Genomic DNA, 17,087 nt, shown 5'->3' on the forward strand with positions numbered 1-17,087 from the left:
ATTATTAGCATCACAGTTGAACCCAATGACATAAGAAACTCAGAAAATGCAACAGGATACAAATGTTTTTTTTTTTTAATATTACAGAGGTGGTAAAGAAACAGCATATTTGGCAAGTATCTTCACCTTTTACTTATAAAAAGTACAGAAAAGGCATTCCATTGAAGGAATGAACATACCCTGGGCTTCATTTTAAAATTCCCAACATCTTTTCAACAACTACCAAAAGAAATAAAAAAATTTAACTGAAAAAAAATCAGTCTTCCGGCTTGTTCTAGGGTGGGCCGAGGCTGCTCTGTCAGGGGGAAATGGGCGGGGCTTAACAGCCTAAGGGCCGTCCTCCGCTCCACTGTCCTCGCTGTCACTGTCTCTGCCCGGGTGCTCGGGCATCGGCGGGTGCTCCTCTTCCCCGTGCTCTTCTGCCTGCTCCCCTGAGGCCTCCTGGGGTGTCTGCTCCGCGCTGGGCTCCTGCTCCATCTGCTCCAGCTGCGTCTGCGCATTCTCAGCTGCAGCGGTCGCCTTGGCTGCAGCCTCTGTTTGGCTTGGGGGAGGGAGAAGAGCCTGCTGCTGTTAGAGGGAAACAGAAGGAGAGAGTGAGTTACGTTTCCCCCCCCCACAAAACCGCACTCCTCCCACCGAACTGGGAGCAACCTGCAATAGTTGTTCAAGAATATGATTAAGGTTCCAAGCAGGTTGCCGTAGCCTTTGTTGCCGTAGCCTAAGTAGAACATACATGCCCCTGCACTCAACAGCTCATACGCACAAACAACAATACGCTATGCCGCTGTAGCACAATTGTGTGTACGACTTGCAGCCAGGACTGTTTGACTTAATAAGGCAAAGGCTGTCAAACCATGCAATTTCATTTACGATTCAATCAAGTCTAATCTCATCAATTTATCGGCACACATTCGCTCGTTCAGCGCAGAGCTGCTTAATGGAGATGTGCGCGCGCACGCACACACACACACAGGCACACACACAGGCGCGCACACACACACACACACACACACACACACACACACAGGCACACACACACACACACACACACACACACACAGGCACACACACAGGCACACACACAGGCACACACACAGGCACACACACAGGCACACAGACACACACACACACACACACACACAGAAACACCCCTGCATCCTCTCTTGTTAATGCCCGTGTGTTGGTGCGCAGCAGGGCCTCCCTGGGGGGGCAAGAGAGGTGCAGAGCTGCTTCCTCGCCGCGTTGGGGAGACCAGCACCACCGCTGCAGCACCTCTGACATTTCAGGCCTGCACGAGGCAGCCCCCCCCCCCCGCACCCTCCCCTCCCCCCGCCCGCCCTCACGCTGCCGTGGACCCACAATGCTTCACGGCAGTAGCGCTGCCTTAATTAGTAGTAATTTCTCATCTAAAATGTTGGGTTCATGGCCTGTTAAGTTCCAGCATGCAGAACTAAAACAATTCTCTCACATCTGACCTATTTTCAGCTCGGCATTAAAGTTTAAAGCCAGTGTACTTTGCGGATGAATAATGAAAGGATTGGAGGAGTTTGGAGGATTTTTGGATGTCTTGCCGTGCCCTTACCTGTCTGTACTGCTGGGTGTTCTGGATCATGTGCATGTACATGTTGTACACCAGGTTGGCCATCTCGGGCATGTTCTGAATCACCTGATCAGGGTGGGCGGAGCGAGTCTCGCTCTGAGGAGAGAGGTATAAACATTTTCCCATCAGCTCTCTGACACATTGCCTGACCCCTCCTTTGATGAACTCAGACCACTCCCACTGACTCCTCTCAAACCCCTTATAAATAACTGCAAATACCAGCCCCTTGAGAAGATCTGGTGCATGTCTTAATTGTGCTTGGCTAGTGGTTCAGCTTGTTCCGGGCCCCTATGAAAAACTAAAGCTGAACACCTTGTCTATACTATTTGTTTAACAGACTCCTGTGAGAAAGAATAAATTTACACAGATTGTATTTTTCTGTCAGACATTCATTATTGACAACCCACATCTGTAACACAGAACCAACAAACAGCACTTGTTAAGCAAGGTTAAATCCAGACCAATGTTCAATTAAAAAATAAAGAATCGACCTCTTAGCAGAAACAACCACCTTCACACTACACTCTGTGTTTCCAGGAGCAGGTGTGAGAAACGCTGCTCTAACCAGGAGGTACAGAGCGAGAGAGGGAGGGAGACAGGCCTCCTGCTCACTCAGGTGCAGTAATGCTCCTCGCTTGAAATCACAGTGGGCCAGTGGACTCTTGCTCTGAGGGGGAACTGGGGCTTTCACTGCACCTCCTGCATTAGGCAGAGGGAGCGGACTAATGGTGCACATTGCCTCACACAGGCAAGGCAACCTGTGAGTACTGATCACGTACAAATGACAGAGGGGGCTTTTTTTAGAGGGGAAAATGGGCTTTGCCACACTTTTTCTATTGTTTACAGCTACTGACATGACAATTTTGTCAAATTGGGGTATCATATTGCAGGGATATAACCTTGGAAATACACTGACTGATGACAAATGACAAAGAGATGTGAGCCCAAAAGAAGTCAGCCTTAGGACATGTGGTACAGTGTGTGGGGGACAGGAGGGAAGGTGCTGTCAGACACCCTAAATCTCAGTCACGCGCCTCTGGAATGAAGTAGAGCAGACAGTGGCTTTATGGCACCAGCTCTTCCCCATTGTTAGGCATCGCATCACCCTCTTCATGGACCTTTAACCACCAATTATGTAATCATAATCCAATAATATGCCATTTTTTCCTGATTATAGTAACAAAAAATGAAATGACATTCATTCATTGGTGAAAATGAATACACAATAATGCACTTCAGAGAACCAATCTCAGAAGTCTCAATCTCAGTACAGGATATAAGGGTACAGTGGGCACTACTGTCCCTGTGTTCTGGGGGGGGCTGTCTCACCAGCTGTCCCGGGGTGTAGTACTCCTGGGGGCGTATGTGGAGCTGCAGAGGTCTGGCTGTCAGCTGGTTGAAGGCCGGGGTCAGCTCAAAGCAGTTCTGGAAGAGCGACACACGGGCGAAGATGTACAGGCCCAGCCTGGCTCTTGACATGGCCACCACCAGTCGCCGGACATCTCTGTTGAGAAAAGACAAGACAGGAGAGATATGAGGTACAGGAGTGAGACCATACATATGTATGTATATACAGTACCAGTCAAAAGTTTGGACACACTTTTCTTCCTATATTTTTCCACTATCTTCCACATTTTAGAAAAATAGTAAAGATATCAAAACCATGAAATAACAAATAGAATTATGCAGTGACCAAAGAAATGTTATAAACAAATCAAAACTCTCTTATATTTTAGATTCCTCAAAGTAGCAAAAAAAAATATTTTTTAAAATTCATTTTTTTTGGGAAAGATGTTCATATATAGGCATCAACTTCACTATCTATATTTGTCTAAGGAATACATTTCAAGCATTTTAGCATAAGTCTTTGCATCAAAATGTCTTTGAATGCATGTTTCCCATTATCTTAATTAGGTGTGTCCAAATTTTTGACTGGTACTGTATGTACATTCATGTTATATAAATATATACATGTGTGTGTAGAAGGATAGAGGCAGAGAGGGGGGCTCAGTCATGGAGAAAGGGAAACAGCACAGGGTAAAATGGGGGATGGGAAGGAGGGAGAGCCTGGTTACCTTTCCCTTCATCATCTGGAATTAAAGGATTAGCGGAGAGGTTTTCCACAGTCAGGAATACTCTCCGTTTACCATTTATAACTGGTCTCTTTAATAAAAGATTTCACTGGCTGGTCTTGCTGGTCCCTGGGGACAGGCACATTAATAGAGGCAATCCGTTTAATTTAAACAGCCACCCTGATAAGACAACCCGAGTTTCAGCTCAACTCAATTCTAATTTTAACCCCTTCCCTCCGCAAACAGCCATTCGAGCCGCTTCCACCGCTCTACTGGCTTTGACTTACTTAGCGTAACTTCCTTCCTCTTCTCAAAGCTTGCATGCGCCCATATGCTTGATTTCTGAGAGGGAAAGCTGGATCGAACCCCCGCGTCCTCACCGAGTCAGTGGAAAACAGAGCTCCGCTCAACACGTGAAAGCGTGTGCTCTAAAGCGATAAGGACTCATCCAGCGCTCTGAACGGTGAGGAGTGTAAACGGCTAAAACGACAACACGCAGACAGTTCCAGTGAGAATTCTCACCAACGTGTAACCTATTCTTTCAGACCTAACAGAGAACAGGACGCGTCGAATTCATGAATTTTGATTTTGTGCAACGGTTTCGATAGCAGTAATTTGCGGCTGTCCAATTCACATTGGTTTGAGACTGCTTTGGTGGATAACCAGCATTTTCCATGTTACTGGTTTCCTTCCAAAGATGCCAGAAATGAGTCTAACAATACTAAGCTAGCCTCACTCTATTGTAGCACTCCCACTGGGATCAGCCATGTACCTTTAATGAAGCTGCTTGCCTTGACTCATTGGTTCTCAACATGACTACAGAGGCTTAGGAAAAGAGGAAGGAAAATTGACGAAAGAAACAAAAATTCTCTTAGCATGTAAAAGCTTCTAACTCAACAGTACATATATTACCTTTGTTGTCAAATCATTTAAGTAATGAAAATAATACAGATACTAGCACATGGCTGGCTCAACTGATTTAGAATCACACTTAACATTAATTTTTTTGCATTTTATTTTACATATTATACTTAATGTGCGTGTTTATCTCAATCCAAAAAGGGGGTAAACTATATCCGTAAAATATTAGCCAGTGTTACCCCTGTTAAACTTCTAAAATAACAAGACATACTTTCTGTGATGTTTAGCTACTCAGGCAAAATAGTATGTTATGCTCTTGCTGAGAGAATGCTCTGAATCCTGTGTAGCCTGACCCATTCACCTGCTGAGTGGTGAACAAATAGCAATGGTTGTACCTCAGGCTGAAAACTGAAAGTCACTCAAATTGCCAACCCTGAAACGCAGACAAAACAGTATCACCAAAAGCATCAGCGGCATGGTGACCTGCTGGTGGCCTTAGGTTTAAAGGAACCACATCAAAGGGATGGCTATTCAAAAGCATTCACAATTAAGCAATAAAAGAAGCTACAAAGCTTTCCACTATGAAGGTCACTGGTTGATCACACCTTGAGGTTGACTACTACTATTACTTGTCAAGTAGTGTGTTGGAGCCCTGTCATACACTGCAGTCCTTGAAGTTTATGTAAGACATAAAATCAGTGGCAGTCTCTCACAGAGCGTGATTTTAATTTAATCATTTATGCAGTAATACTTATTAACTGGCAGCAGTCAGGCAGTGGTCTATTTGCAGACAGCGTCCCTACTCTTATGCCTCATGAGCAGGACTCCTTGCTGGACCCATGCCATGTCCCACCACTTTACACAATGGACACACTACAATGGGACCAGAATCCCCACGTGGTGGTCCAACTGCCACTGTGACCCTGGTCCCCCCACCCTTTCTGATCCTCTCCATGAATAACAGGCCTTTTGTAGACCTCTTCCATATAACACTGGTGTCTCTCTTCTGGCAAGCTGGATTTTTGGCAAAAATCCTTAATCTGATGAAGGCATTCTAAAGACAGCACATTCAGCCTTGATTCAATTAGATCTTAAACTTATTCTCAGCCATTAGAAATGTAAGGGACTGTGCTTGTGAGGACAATCTCTTATTGGAGCCACACAGTGAACATGTGAACCTTGTTTCGCTTATTAAAAAGACTCCGCATTGCCTACATGCATGCATGCTGCAGTCTTTACCATATACCTACACCTGGCTCAGTATTATACTGACACAGCACTGCATCCCTAAAACATCTTTCTTTTCATAAACAAGGTGTCAGGAATGTGGTTTTGAGGTCAAACAAATACAGGTCAAAGTCCTCGAAGCTCTGCAGGCATCCTCACACAAACAGACCAGAACATACAAACAAACAGGGATGTGGAACTCCATGGATTTAGGAAGGACAGCATTTGTGAAGAAATGTTGGAAAAGCCATGTCGGGAACAAACTTGCGGAGGGTGAAGCTCGTCCACACCCTCCACCCCCCCTCTGAACCGCAGCGTCTCCACAGTAACGAGCGGCAAACACGGACACAGATCAACAGTGAAAAAGCCAGAGTGCTGCTGACACAGAAACAAACAGTAGACCAAGCCACCAATCAGTGTGGGTGCAGACATTCAAGTGACCAATCAGAAGCCACCTCAAAGCTTGGGGCTGCTCTGAGGTATGGGGCTCACCAGGAGTGTTCACACACAGGAAGGGCCCTTCATGATCAGACCTTGGTTAGCTTGTCACCTGGTCATGTGTGTCCCTCTGACTACCACAACAATGACTTGGTATCAGTGGGAGTCCCATGTGATGTAACAGGTTTTTGCATGGGAGAGTGAACTCAGTGTGTGTTAGTGAGAGAGTACAGGCAGTACTGAAAGAATTTCTCATGAACCAGTGGGTTTTCAAGCATCCACAATATGTTGATTACCCATCAGAATAAAATAAACTCTGAACCACTGAACCTAAATAAGCCTGTGATAACAACACCTTATTTTCACTAATCACAGAAAGCTTGGCATGCAAAACCATCTTGGAAGGATGCGCTTCTAATTTCAAGGTAAAAAAACAGGACCTCTGCAACTGTTTTTCACCCCAGGATATCACTGTTTTTGTGAAAATACAAATTTAGTAAATGAGGGAACAAAATAATTCAACCACAAAAACAACATTTGGAGAAAGCGGTTTTCCTCTTAATAAAGCGTCAGTCAGTTCTGATTGGCTCAGAACACACGGAAAAAGCAGAATGTGCTTTTCTACAAATATATTTGTTACAAAAGAAAGGCTGAGTATGCCACTCAGCCTGAAAGTTATGGTATGCTGTTTTCACCTTGATTAAAATGCTTCACCTGATCACCCCAGGAAAAATAACCTGGAGGAATTCACAGACCTGCCCGTTTCAGCGGGAAGTGTGCTACCTAAATGATCTCGGATGATCCTGGGTAGAGGACAAAATGTAATCCACATACAAGAGGTCGACCAGAGACAAATACAGTGAGATAAATAATAGAAACTCTGTACTGAATAGAATAGCAGCTGCCGGCAACAAAGCTGCTGTCTTATTCGTTCCAGCTCAAGACGATTCTGAGCGTTGCGCATCAATCCGGCTGAGAGGCCACTAGCGCCCCGCTTTCACACTGCGCCTTAACCCAAGGGATCGAGGCGCCTCTTTTGTAGCTCCAGAGGATAACGCGCGGGCATAAAAATCCTGTGAACCAGAGAGCTGCCCTTGAACGGGGAGGGAAGCAGGAGCCAGCTCAGCTGTCAGCGCGGTTAGGAACGTTGCGCCATTTCCAATGACACCAACACACGCACGAACAAGGTGAAAAAAAGTTTCTGTGTTGCTCCGCGGTGATGTAAACAAACGCTGATGCCACCAGTGCTCCTCTGTGAATAACGCAAGCCTTTTGACGGCTTTCGAGAGACCACCAGCAGGCTGTAAGAGCCAACCTGTTCCAGCCTTCCTGACAGGAGCAACAAGAGAGGTGGATGTGTATATATTGTGTATATAATATTCATGTTGCTTTTGCTTTCTCACCAATAGAGGCCCGTTCACCACTCATGTGTGCATGTGAACAGCGTACAAGACAAAACTGTATCTGCAGAGCATTTTGTGCTGTTTCCCCCAACAATTTAGTTTTTCAGGAGGGACTCACAGTGTTCTGGATAGCCTCTAAGTGCTTTTAGTGACATTAAGCTCAAAGAGCACAGATAAAAATGCATGAATTATTCATCGCCAGACTTCAATTTCAGCCTCAATAGCCGAGCCAGCCCGAGACCTTGTCAGTGCACCACATAAACACATTATGCTGCCATACACATCAGACGCAAGCACTGTATTAACCAGACGAAATATTGTGGCAGTGCTTAGTCTGATATTAAATATGCATTGTATTAAAAAAATAATAAAAACTTTTCAGAGTCAGATAACAGCCTAGAAAAGAAAAGCTTTTTTCTGTCTGCATTCAAGCGAACTGAACCCACAAATTTCCATTCACAGTTGTATCTCTTACACCTTGTAATTGCTTGTTTTATAGACTCAGCTCTGATCATGAAGCTGCTTTTTTTTAGTATTTCTCCTTATGAGCCCTTCCAATGAACCACCTGAACAAGAACCAACATCACTTCACACCGAGCAAGAAACTTGCTTGCATTCTTCTTCTGGTCTTCCCGACAAAGTGGTTCTTCCGTGTGATTAGAATTAGCTTTACCACTATGTACACTCTTTTTTTAAATCCTTTTAAGGGTGTCTCTGCTCCAGGGTCGTCAGTGCGTTGGTGAGCTTGTAGGTGGCCCTGGAAAGAGTAAAGGGTTCTTAATGAAGCTGCTTACCTCAGGTGTCCCACGGCTTTAGTGCGCACCAGCGAGAGGATGATGTAGTCGTTCTGCTGGCCCTGGAACCTGTCAACTGTTGTCACCTACAAGGAGACAAATTATTTAGCACCGCTGTTGCCAAAAGTCCCAAAGTGCCATGCTGATGCGCCCGCTAAAGGGGATTTAGTTAAAATGTTTAAGACTGTATGCTTTCGTGTCTCCTCGGTCAGCGGCTGGGGGCTTGCTGCTGCCGTTATCATGACAGACCACATTGGCTGGCGGGGATAAAGCTTAGGGGTATTTAGCCAGCTGTTTACCTGAGTCTTCAAGGCTCGGGCTACAACGCAGGCAGATCGGGCCACGTCGACAGCACTTAGGGAAACCGAGCAAAATGAAACTGCTTGCATTTTCAGACCAGCGACATCGTACTTAGGGCAGATTTCTTTATTGTTGCCCTCTAGTTCTCATCGACTCTTTGCTATTTTTTTTTGCAAAGTAGAGAAGACCTGCTGAGGCCCCAAAACAAGCGCACATGAAATGGGACTCGTGATTCTTGCAGATCAATACACTGCCAGCAACAACGGCACTCGTAAGGGATATATTTGTCTAAAGCAAAGCAGCAATCGCTTTAAATAAATCATTGCGCTCTATTCCCACCGGTGCAATGTACTATTCATTGACTTTAAGTCCCACAAGCAGGCCTTCTAGATCCCTTATGGAGGAGAGAGATGAAGAAGTAGAACAATATTTATTTGAGGCTCCCTGTTGCTATACAGAACAGGTGCAGCACCAGGAGCAACAATATGTCCTTTACAATAGCGTGAAGCGCCTCGATCTGTCTGCTCAGATACCACAGCGCCGCTTTCCCACAATCCTCCCCTCCCCCCACCACTGCTCTGCCTCTCACCCCCTTCTCCATGCTCCCCAAATCACTCCCAAGCTACCCCCCCACAGCCCCCTGAAATCTGAAGGGGCAAATATGGTGCACGATTTCTATCCAACACTACATTTTTTTCAGAGCAAGATGGTCAGGCATTATTTTCTAGCTCTCAAAAGAACTTTTGGCAGCAGCATTTCTGGTGCATTCTAATAAGTAGCTGCTTTACATAAAATCACTGTGGAATGAAGTTTGTTCTGGACTGGTTCGTGATGTCATCATATACATATTCATCTGTTTTTTTAAAGACTAAATCTACTGATAATCCCCTCTCAATACCAGATGACCAGATGTACTGACACCTTGGAGATGAAATGTTTGTCCCACTAGATCATTAGTGAACACTTTAATACAGAACATGACTACAAAGGAGTGATACAGAAGATGAACTTGCAATATATTATTTTTCCCTCCTTCTCTGCCTCCCTGATATATCCTAGTCACAAAACTGACAAGTTGTGTCTCAGCAGATGGTCACCAATTTTAAATATTTATTGTAGGATCTCGGCATGTTGAGCAAGTGCGCCCCTCTCCCTGCCTAATTTATGATCCGCAGACGCCTCAAGGTACCAAAGTCAGAATTGTTAATTGTCCCATTTTTTACGGGCCTCTCAGGGCTTCGCTTGTGAGCAGGAGAAACCCTGTCATTGAGAAGGCCTGTCTGCTATGGCCCTGTGTCTCCTGGTAGCTGCACCACACGGCTTTGTGTTACTGCACTCACTTATTTCTGACCCCTTCTTCCCCCCTTTCAAACAATTACATTTAAAAGAGCGCTGCGTTCAGACCCGGAAACTAGACCTCCATTTTCCTCTACTAATGATGGCGCACCGCACGCTTCCAGGAAATTAGGGAATCCCTCTGGGAAAGAGACGATTGATTTCCACCCTGGCTCTTAACGTCCAATTCCATCCCCTCCGCGCTGGCTCGGCGGTGAATATAAAATAGGTAAGATTGATTAACCTTATCACATTCATTCAGTATTCTATCAATGTCAATTTAATTTCCACACAACCGTGCAGGGATCATTGTTGCAAATTGAGTTTGAAGTAATGTGATTCTGCATTTCTTGGAGACTCTTAGTGCTATGTTTAGTACCACACAAAGAAAATTGAGTTCTTTTGTGTTTAAAATAACCATCACACCAACTGGCAGAACCTAGACTACTACTCTGGCATCTTTTTGCTCCCAACGTAATTAAAAATGTCTTGTATATGCCAAACAATCACACACAGATGTTTTCTGGGCTGTAATGTGAATACATTTCCCAGTTCATTAGTGTGTTTGTCTTGGTTTTTAATTAGTGGGCTCCTCTCAGATGTGACATTTATTGTGTTTTAGTGTTTTTGACAGTCTGTCAGATGAGGTCTGCCCGGCGTACGCCGGCGTGACCTTTCTCCGGCTCAGCAGTTTGCAAAGCCGCCCTCTCTGCTGAATCTAACAACCTGTCACCTGGGAGAGGTCAGGCGCGCATCTGCGGCAGCCGGCCGCGCAGGTGACCGCTCGCTGTAATGAAGAGCACATGGCCCCGCCGCTCCGGTGCGCTCAGACACTGCGCCGTTATCGCTGCAAATCGAATTTGCGGGGAGGAGTGGAGGGGAGATTTGTGCACTATGCCAAACACGCGACTCTCGTTCCGCTCGGCCGTTTACTTTTTGGTGTTAACCTGCTTCGGTCAAATGTGAATACTTTATGAAAAGCAAGAATTAAAAGGGCAGTTCATTCTAGACAAGGATTCAACAATGGAATTCCTCAAACTAAATGAATGTGGAGTGAATACAAAAAGAGACACAATTCACGAAACAAACCCTCTCAGTGAGTGTACTGCTGAAGTGAAGACATTGTTATTCCTGCTTTGACATGGGAAATGAAGTTCAAACGCTGTTATGTTACATTACATTAAATTCAAAATCATTTCACACGTAATGTAATGTAAGGTAATGTTACACAGTTTGAAAAGCTGGCAAGTCAGGTATTACTGCAGATAATAAAAAAGAAGACTGTCAGCACACTCCCATTCACTCCAGTAATTTTCCAGAATCACTCCAGTAACTTTCAGCTATATTTACATGTGTTCAAGTTGAACAAATTTCAACATTTAAAGAGGCAGTTCTCCTGTTTTAATGAAATGACAGAATAGGTTATTTTCAAAGCCAGTGATATGGTTTGACGTCACAGAAAGGCTCCTACCTCCTGCTGTAGCTAACATCTGTCTCTAAGTATGATAATATTTACTCGCTTGGCTTGTTTCAGTCTTGCATTTTGTTGCCAAAAACTGGGTCTGAACCTCAACCGGAAAAAACAGAAATACATTCTAGTGTTTTAAATACCTTGCAAGTTACAATATAGAACAAACAAACACGCCAAAAAACTTGTAAGCTTGTACTGTATTTTGTAAATTGTAAGCTATGCAAGTCCCTGTAGATAAAAGCATCTGCTTAGCAAAGTAATGCTAAAAAAGTTGAATCTGTGCAGTTGTATATTCAGCTCGAAATTCACGCAGTAGACATTTTTTGAACAGCTTATATTATTGCAAGCTCAGTTCTTCATTGTTCTGTTTTGCAAGATGGTGCAGTTAGTGTGGCAGCCATGGCAACAAAATAGCCTGCCATATTCAGCGTGTAGCTATACACTCTGGTGTGTTGCTATGTGTTAATAGTTGCTACTAGCATCACCGGCCTGTGCTTTGAATTTGAAGCATACGGTTTTTTGCACTTTTCCAGCACATTTCCCTTGTCTATCACCATGTAGTTACCTCCTACTTAGCTATAGCATTGGCTAGAATATTTAAAACACTCCACTTAGCTATCCTGTTATGTAGACTGTGGATAATACAAATTGCTACACAACATACAACCGTTGACATAGCCACAGCTGGCGTTTTGCGAAATGCGAAAGACAGCGCCGGGATCACTCACTTTGTTGGGCTGGCCGAAGAAGGGGTTTCTGGCGCAGCGCTGGTTGACCACGTCTCGGATGAGGTGCTTCTGCCCGTTGTAGGTGGTCAGGATGCTGATCTTCTCCGCAGGGTATCCCAGCAGGCGCATGTACATGTACAGCGCCACGGCGTACTCCGCCTCCGCCAGGTTCTGCAGTTCAGCAAGGAGACAACGCGCGAGAGGTTAAACCACGGGGGCTCTCCCGGAGGCTCTGCACTGTCACATACAGCTCTGACAGGGTGGAAAGACTTAGCCACATTTACACAGAGACATGTATGATTTTTAAACTGCAAAGAGCAACAGCAAACACTATATATGTAAACTGTATATATGTAAATATTGTGTGTATATGTGTCGTTACATATAAGTCTTTGACCATATATTTGACACTTTTCCTGAGTGAGAAGAGCTAAAACACAGACTCAGCACAGCATGCGCACACAGCATATGGAGTGGCTTTTGGGGAATCTGAAGAACCCTGTACACAGCATGGCTTGGCTGCTCTGGGCTGGTCTCCCTAATGCAGGGCCTGCGAGCTAGGAAAACTCTTCCTTCTACAATGCAAATCCCACTGTCCACAGGGATTGCTGCCAGCACACCCAACACTTTCCGGGGTTTGGTAACACGCACGCAGAATATAAATCTGACTCTTTGACTGTATCATATTAAGAGGGCGTTGGATCGAAGTGGGGGCAAATATTACAGCTTTATCAGTGTGGAAACAAACAGGGATTCCATCTGGCTAACTGCTGAGGTAAGTAATTACTTTCGACAAAAAAGGATATTAACAAATTCCAATTGCGGCGAGGCACTCTAAATTTCCCCACAGCCAAGTGGCGGGTCCTCAACCACACAAGCTCCCGATCTGATAAATGCAATGATGAGAAATGAAAAAACAAAAAACAAATCAATCCCAATCTCACAACGCCCCACTTCCCGCTGCTCCTCTGTGCTGATCTTGCTGTTCATTTTGGTGAGAAGACAAATGATTCTCGGAGCAAGGGAGGAAGAGGGTGAGCGCTGCCTTCAGCAACGTGCCGAGCTGCACCTCATTGGCCAGCTGCTGAACCGTGGAGCGCACACAGCCTTTCATTCCACGGCGACTACACAAGAGTGAGAACACCAGGGTCTGATGCCATTTCTGAGTGGTTAAAAAATAATTCACAGGGCACACACAGTCACCTGGGTTTTTCGGCAGCTTTAAGTACGGAAACCGAAAGGCTTGAAAGACCAGGCCAAAGGTAAACCTTAATGTTAGCACCAGCTTCTCGTTTCCCCTTTAAAATAAACAATCCATTCATCTGACAAACAACCAGAGGAATGTTTCTGTAATGACCATGACTGAGCTGCAGTACTTTGTCATCTCACAAGCATCTGTAGCAGTAAGCATCTTTTTAACAGAGTGCCTTTCACAACATGCAGATCCCTCACATGCAGACTGAATTAATGTAGGCTTTGTGCAAATGCTCATGACATACTGAGAAACTCATCTGAACAATGTTACTGATAGATTTAGACGGAGGTCAAAATGACAGCAGTATATATACTTTTTAAAAGAAGGCACATGTACAGCCTTTCTTTATATTACGTTTTAATGCACATCATTGCTATAAATCTCTTCCAGTTGAAAACTGGTAACTGGGGCCCTACTCAGGAAATGTATGAGAAAAGACTGGGAGCGTGCCTAATCATTTGTCATTTGCGGTCATTCTTCTGTGATGTGTTGATTTTCAATACAGATATAATAAGCCTGCTCCTTCCCTGCACCCACCCCAGAGAAAACAGCACTGTTTTTGAGCGCTCTGCCCTCCAAATGTCACAAAAAAGACTACATTATGTTTTATTCATATATTTTCAATTAAAGTCCAGTAAAGCTTCTCATTAATGCCTCCAGTAATAATTTATAGAAACAATCTCTGTGTTTTACGGCCAGATATGTCACATCAACAACACTGGGGGAATTTACTCCCAGTTAGCTTCACCTGTGTGAATATAAATTAATGCAATTTATAATCCACCAACAGGGCAGAAAACAGACAATGTTCTGAATGTATCTACATTCTTACTCTCTGTTTTACATACTGCAAAGGTTAGAACGTGCTGGAAGGGAAAAACTGTACACTTAATTCAGTGCCCAGCTAGCTAAAAGTGCATTTGTCACAGTGACAATTGAGGTCACGGCCATTAACGTGTACAGCTACATATTAAACCTGGTTAGCACTCAGCGCACAAGAGTGACATTTACTACTTATATCTGTATTCCTGAATCCCTGACAACTGTAAAACAGAATGACGGAAACTCCCCACCCCCCAACACTCACACTCTCTCTCTCAAACACACACACACACGCACGCACGCACGCACACGTACACACACACACGCGCTCACACAGAAACGCACTCACATACACAAACACCAGATCTGACATTCGGATGGCTTTTTGGTTTTCTCTCGTTTCATAATACAAATCGGATCCAATGTGTGGAAACTCTCGAGAGGTCCTGGTAACCATGGAGACGCTGCTGCCTCAAAGCATTACTTCACGTTGAGTGTAACGGCAGAGGACTGGCATGTGGCTGGGAATGCACATGGTGGAGAAGCCAGGGAGGAGAAGGCCTCCTATCTTTTTTCCCTGGCATGAGGGGGGGGGGTTAAACTGTGTCCGGATCAGGAGAGAAACTGAATCAACAGTGAGCTCATCACTGTAGGATGCCTGGAGAATGCACACACAGGCCTCAGTGCGTGGCAGCTCTGCCTATAAATACATACCCCACTCCGCGCTCCTGCCGAAAACTAAACTATCCAGGACATGCAGTAAGGGAAAAGGCAGCAGCAGGAATTTACATTGCATTAGATTACATTACTGTCATTTAGCAGATGCTTTTATCCAGAGCGACTTACATATGTTACAATTTTTAAATATTAGCAATTTATACAGCTGGATATTTTCTGAGGCAATCGTGGGTTAAATACCTTGCCCAAGGGTACAACAGCAGCGCCCCGGGGGGAACTGAATCGGCAACCTTTTGGTTATAATTCCTGCTCCTTACAACTATGCTACACTGCCGCCCAGTTTAGGGGATTATGACGCCTTTGTCATATTGTTCACATGTTCGCACCAGACAAAGGTGTGCAGAGAACATGTGACACGGTGTGACAAAGTGGCAGTGAAATCCGCCTATGTGTTGCAGGCGTTCCACTGAGAGCCATGCTGCAGCGTAGCTCAACCCCCCTGCTGCCCGGTACAGCTGCAGCAAGCATTGCACAAAACAAATTGTTCCTTCATTATCGCCTCTACAGGGACCCCTTCGCCTTTCTGCTAACGCGCTTGTGCTTAGAAATGCTTTCTGAGGGAGAAAGAATTTGGGAGATGCGCGACTGTTCCCCACGGGCGCCTGAAAATTGCAGGACGCAACACAGCGGGTCTCATGTGATGCGCACACAGAGAGAGAGACACATGATGTCTGCAGCACATGGTCCTCTACAGGACAATGAGCAGCTTCAGAAAACCCCCACATACCCACAAGCCACTTTCCCATCAACAACAACACCTCTCTGATTCTTTTACGGCTCACTGCAGACAAAAATCCTTCCCATTCCAGCATGTGACTTTTAACTGTTCCCTCCTCAGTACGAGGGGTAGTTAATACATCATATAAAGATGTCAGGAATCCATTATAGTTAAGTATGAATGAATAATTAACGTGTACGAGGCCACTTCCAAGCCTGGGTGTGACACGGGGGGAAACGCATACCTGGTAGAAGTAGGGGTTTGGCTCTGACTCGCCCACACCGTTGAAGTCCTCCACGTTGATGAGCTGGAAGTCGAAGGTGAGGCCCGGGTTGGGTGCACGGAATTCGGGCTGGAGCTGGACATGGGGGAGGTTCCCCAGCTGCTTGTAGCGCCAGTTGTACAGATTACACAGACTGGGGGGACAAACATGGCCGCCGTTACCACACAGTGCTAAGTGCTCACACTTAAGGCTAACACGCTAATTGCACGGGGCAGCGTGGGAAGGGGGAACGGGACGTGTAGAGCCCTCACCTGGCCCGGGCTCTGCCCTGAGCGTCCAGGTCCACCGTGGGGACGCCCAGGCGCACGAAACGGGTGAAGAGGGACTGCTCCATGTTGGAGTACTTCTGGAAGGCCATGTTCTTGATGACGGGCGGGAGCTGGTGGTGGTCCCCGATCATGATCCATCGCTTCAGTCGGCTGAAGCCGTCCTCTGGGTTCTGCGCAGGGGAAGGAGCAACAACAGAATGTAAGTTTCTGAGAACCACTTAGTGTTGTGCAACTTTCAGTCTAGCAGCTAGGCCGGATACAGACCAAAAGTATCAATACAAAATTTACTACGCCTTCCAAGTCAATGTACAAAAACATGTCAAATATGTCCTACAGTTAACTGTAACAGCCCATAAAAATAAGCAAACACAGGGGAAGCGACACTATACTGTAACTGCTGAGTGAGACACGAAAACGACCATGACTTAACTCAAAAACACAAAAGGAAGAAGAGTGGGAGACATGCTGGAGGCAGCAGGGAAGCTCAATGCTTTAGAGGAGCTGGATGTGGGGCTGTGTGATGTCTGCTTATCAGCGGGTGCCTCTCTCTTCCCGTACAGCGGAGCTCTCTTCCACAGCACCAGCTCAGCATGCCTCTGGCGGCAGCCGCGAGCCCCGGTCTGACGACACGTTACAATCGGGTGGGCGTTGATGTTTCCTAAGCTGCTCGTTCCGGGCTAATAGCCCCTGGAGATGAGCTGGATCTCCCTCCGCGCACGGGCGGGACGTTAGGCCCGTCGCTCACCCGCCCGAGTGGCACGCCATCTGTTCCC

The 17,087-nt window shown here is 45.6% G+C and overlaps 1 protein-coding gene across 1 annotated transcript in view; it reads right to left on the reverse strand.

Moving 5' to 3' along the window:
- Positions 1–100: 100 nt before the first annotated feature.
- aqr (aquarius intron-binding spliceosomal factor) overlaps positions 101–17,087 on the reverse strand; it is a 49,892-nt gene continuing 32,905 nt past the window's right edge. Inside the window, exons 30-36 of the mRNA XM_036542951.1 lie at positions 16,297–16,484; positions 16,007–16,178; positions 12,230–12,400; positions 8,396–8,481; positions 2,930–3,104; positions 1,583–1,696; positions 101–567 (exon numbers count right to left, since the gene is read on the reverse strand). Of these exons, the coding sequence (XP_036398844.1) occupies positions 328–567; positions 1,583–1,696; positions 2,930–3,104; positions 8,396–8,481; positions 12,230–12,400; positions 16,007–16,178; positions 16,297–16,484 (1,146 nt within the window). The 3' untranslated portion in view covers positions 101–327. The remainder of the gene's footprint in view (positions 568–1,582; positions 1,697–2,929; positions 3,105–8,395; positions 8,482–12,229; positions 12,401–16,006; positions 16,179–16,296; positions 16,485–17,087) is intronic.

This window comes from Megalops cyprinoides, chromosome 12 (genome assembly GCF_013368585.1).
Source record: "Megalops cyprinoides isolate fMegCyp1 chromosome 12, fMegCyp1.pri, whole genome shotgun sequence".
NCBI lineage: Eukaryota > Metazoa > Chordata > Actinopteri > Elopiformes > Megalopidae > Megalops > Megalops cyprinoides.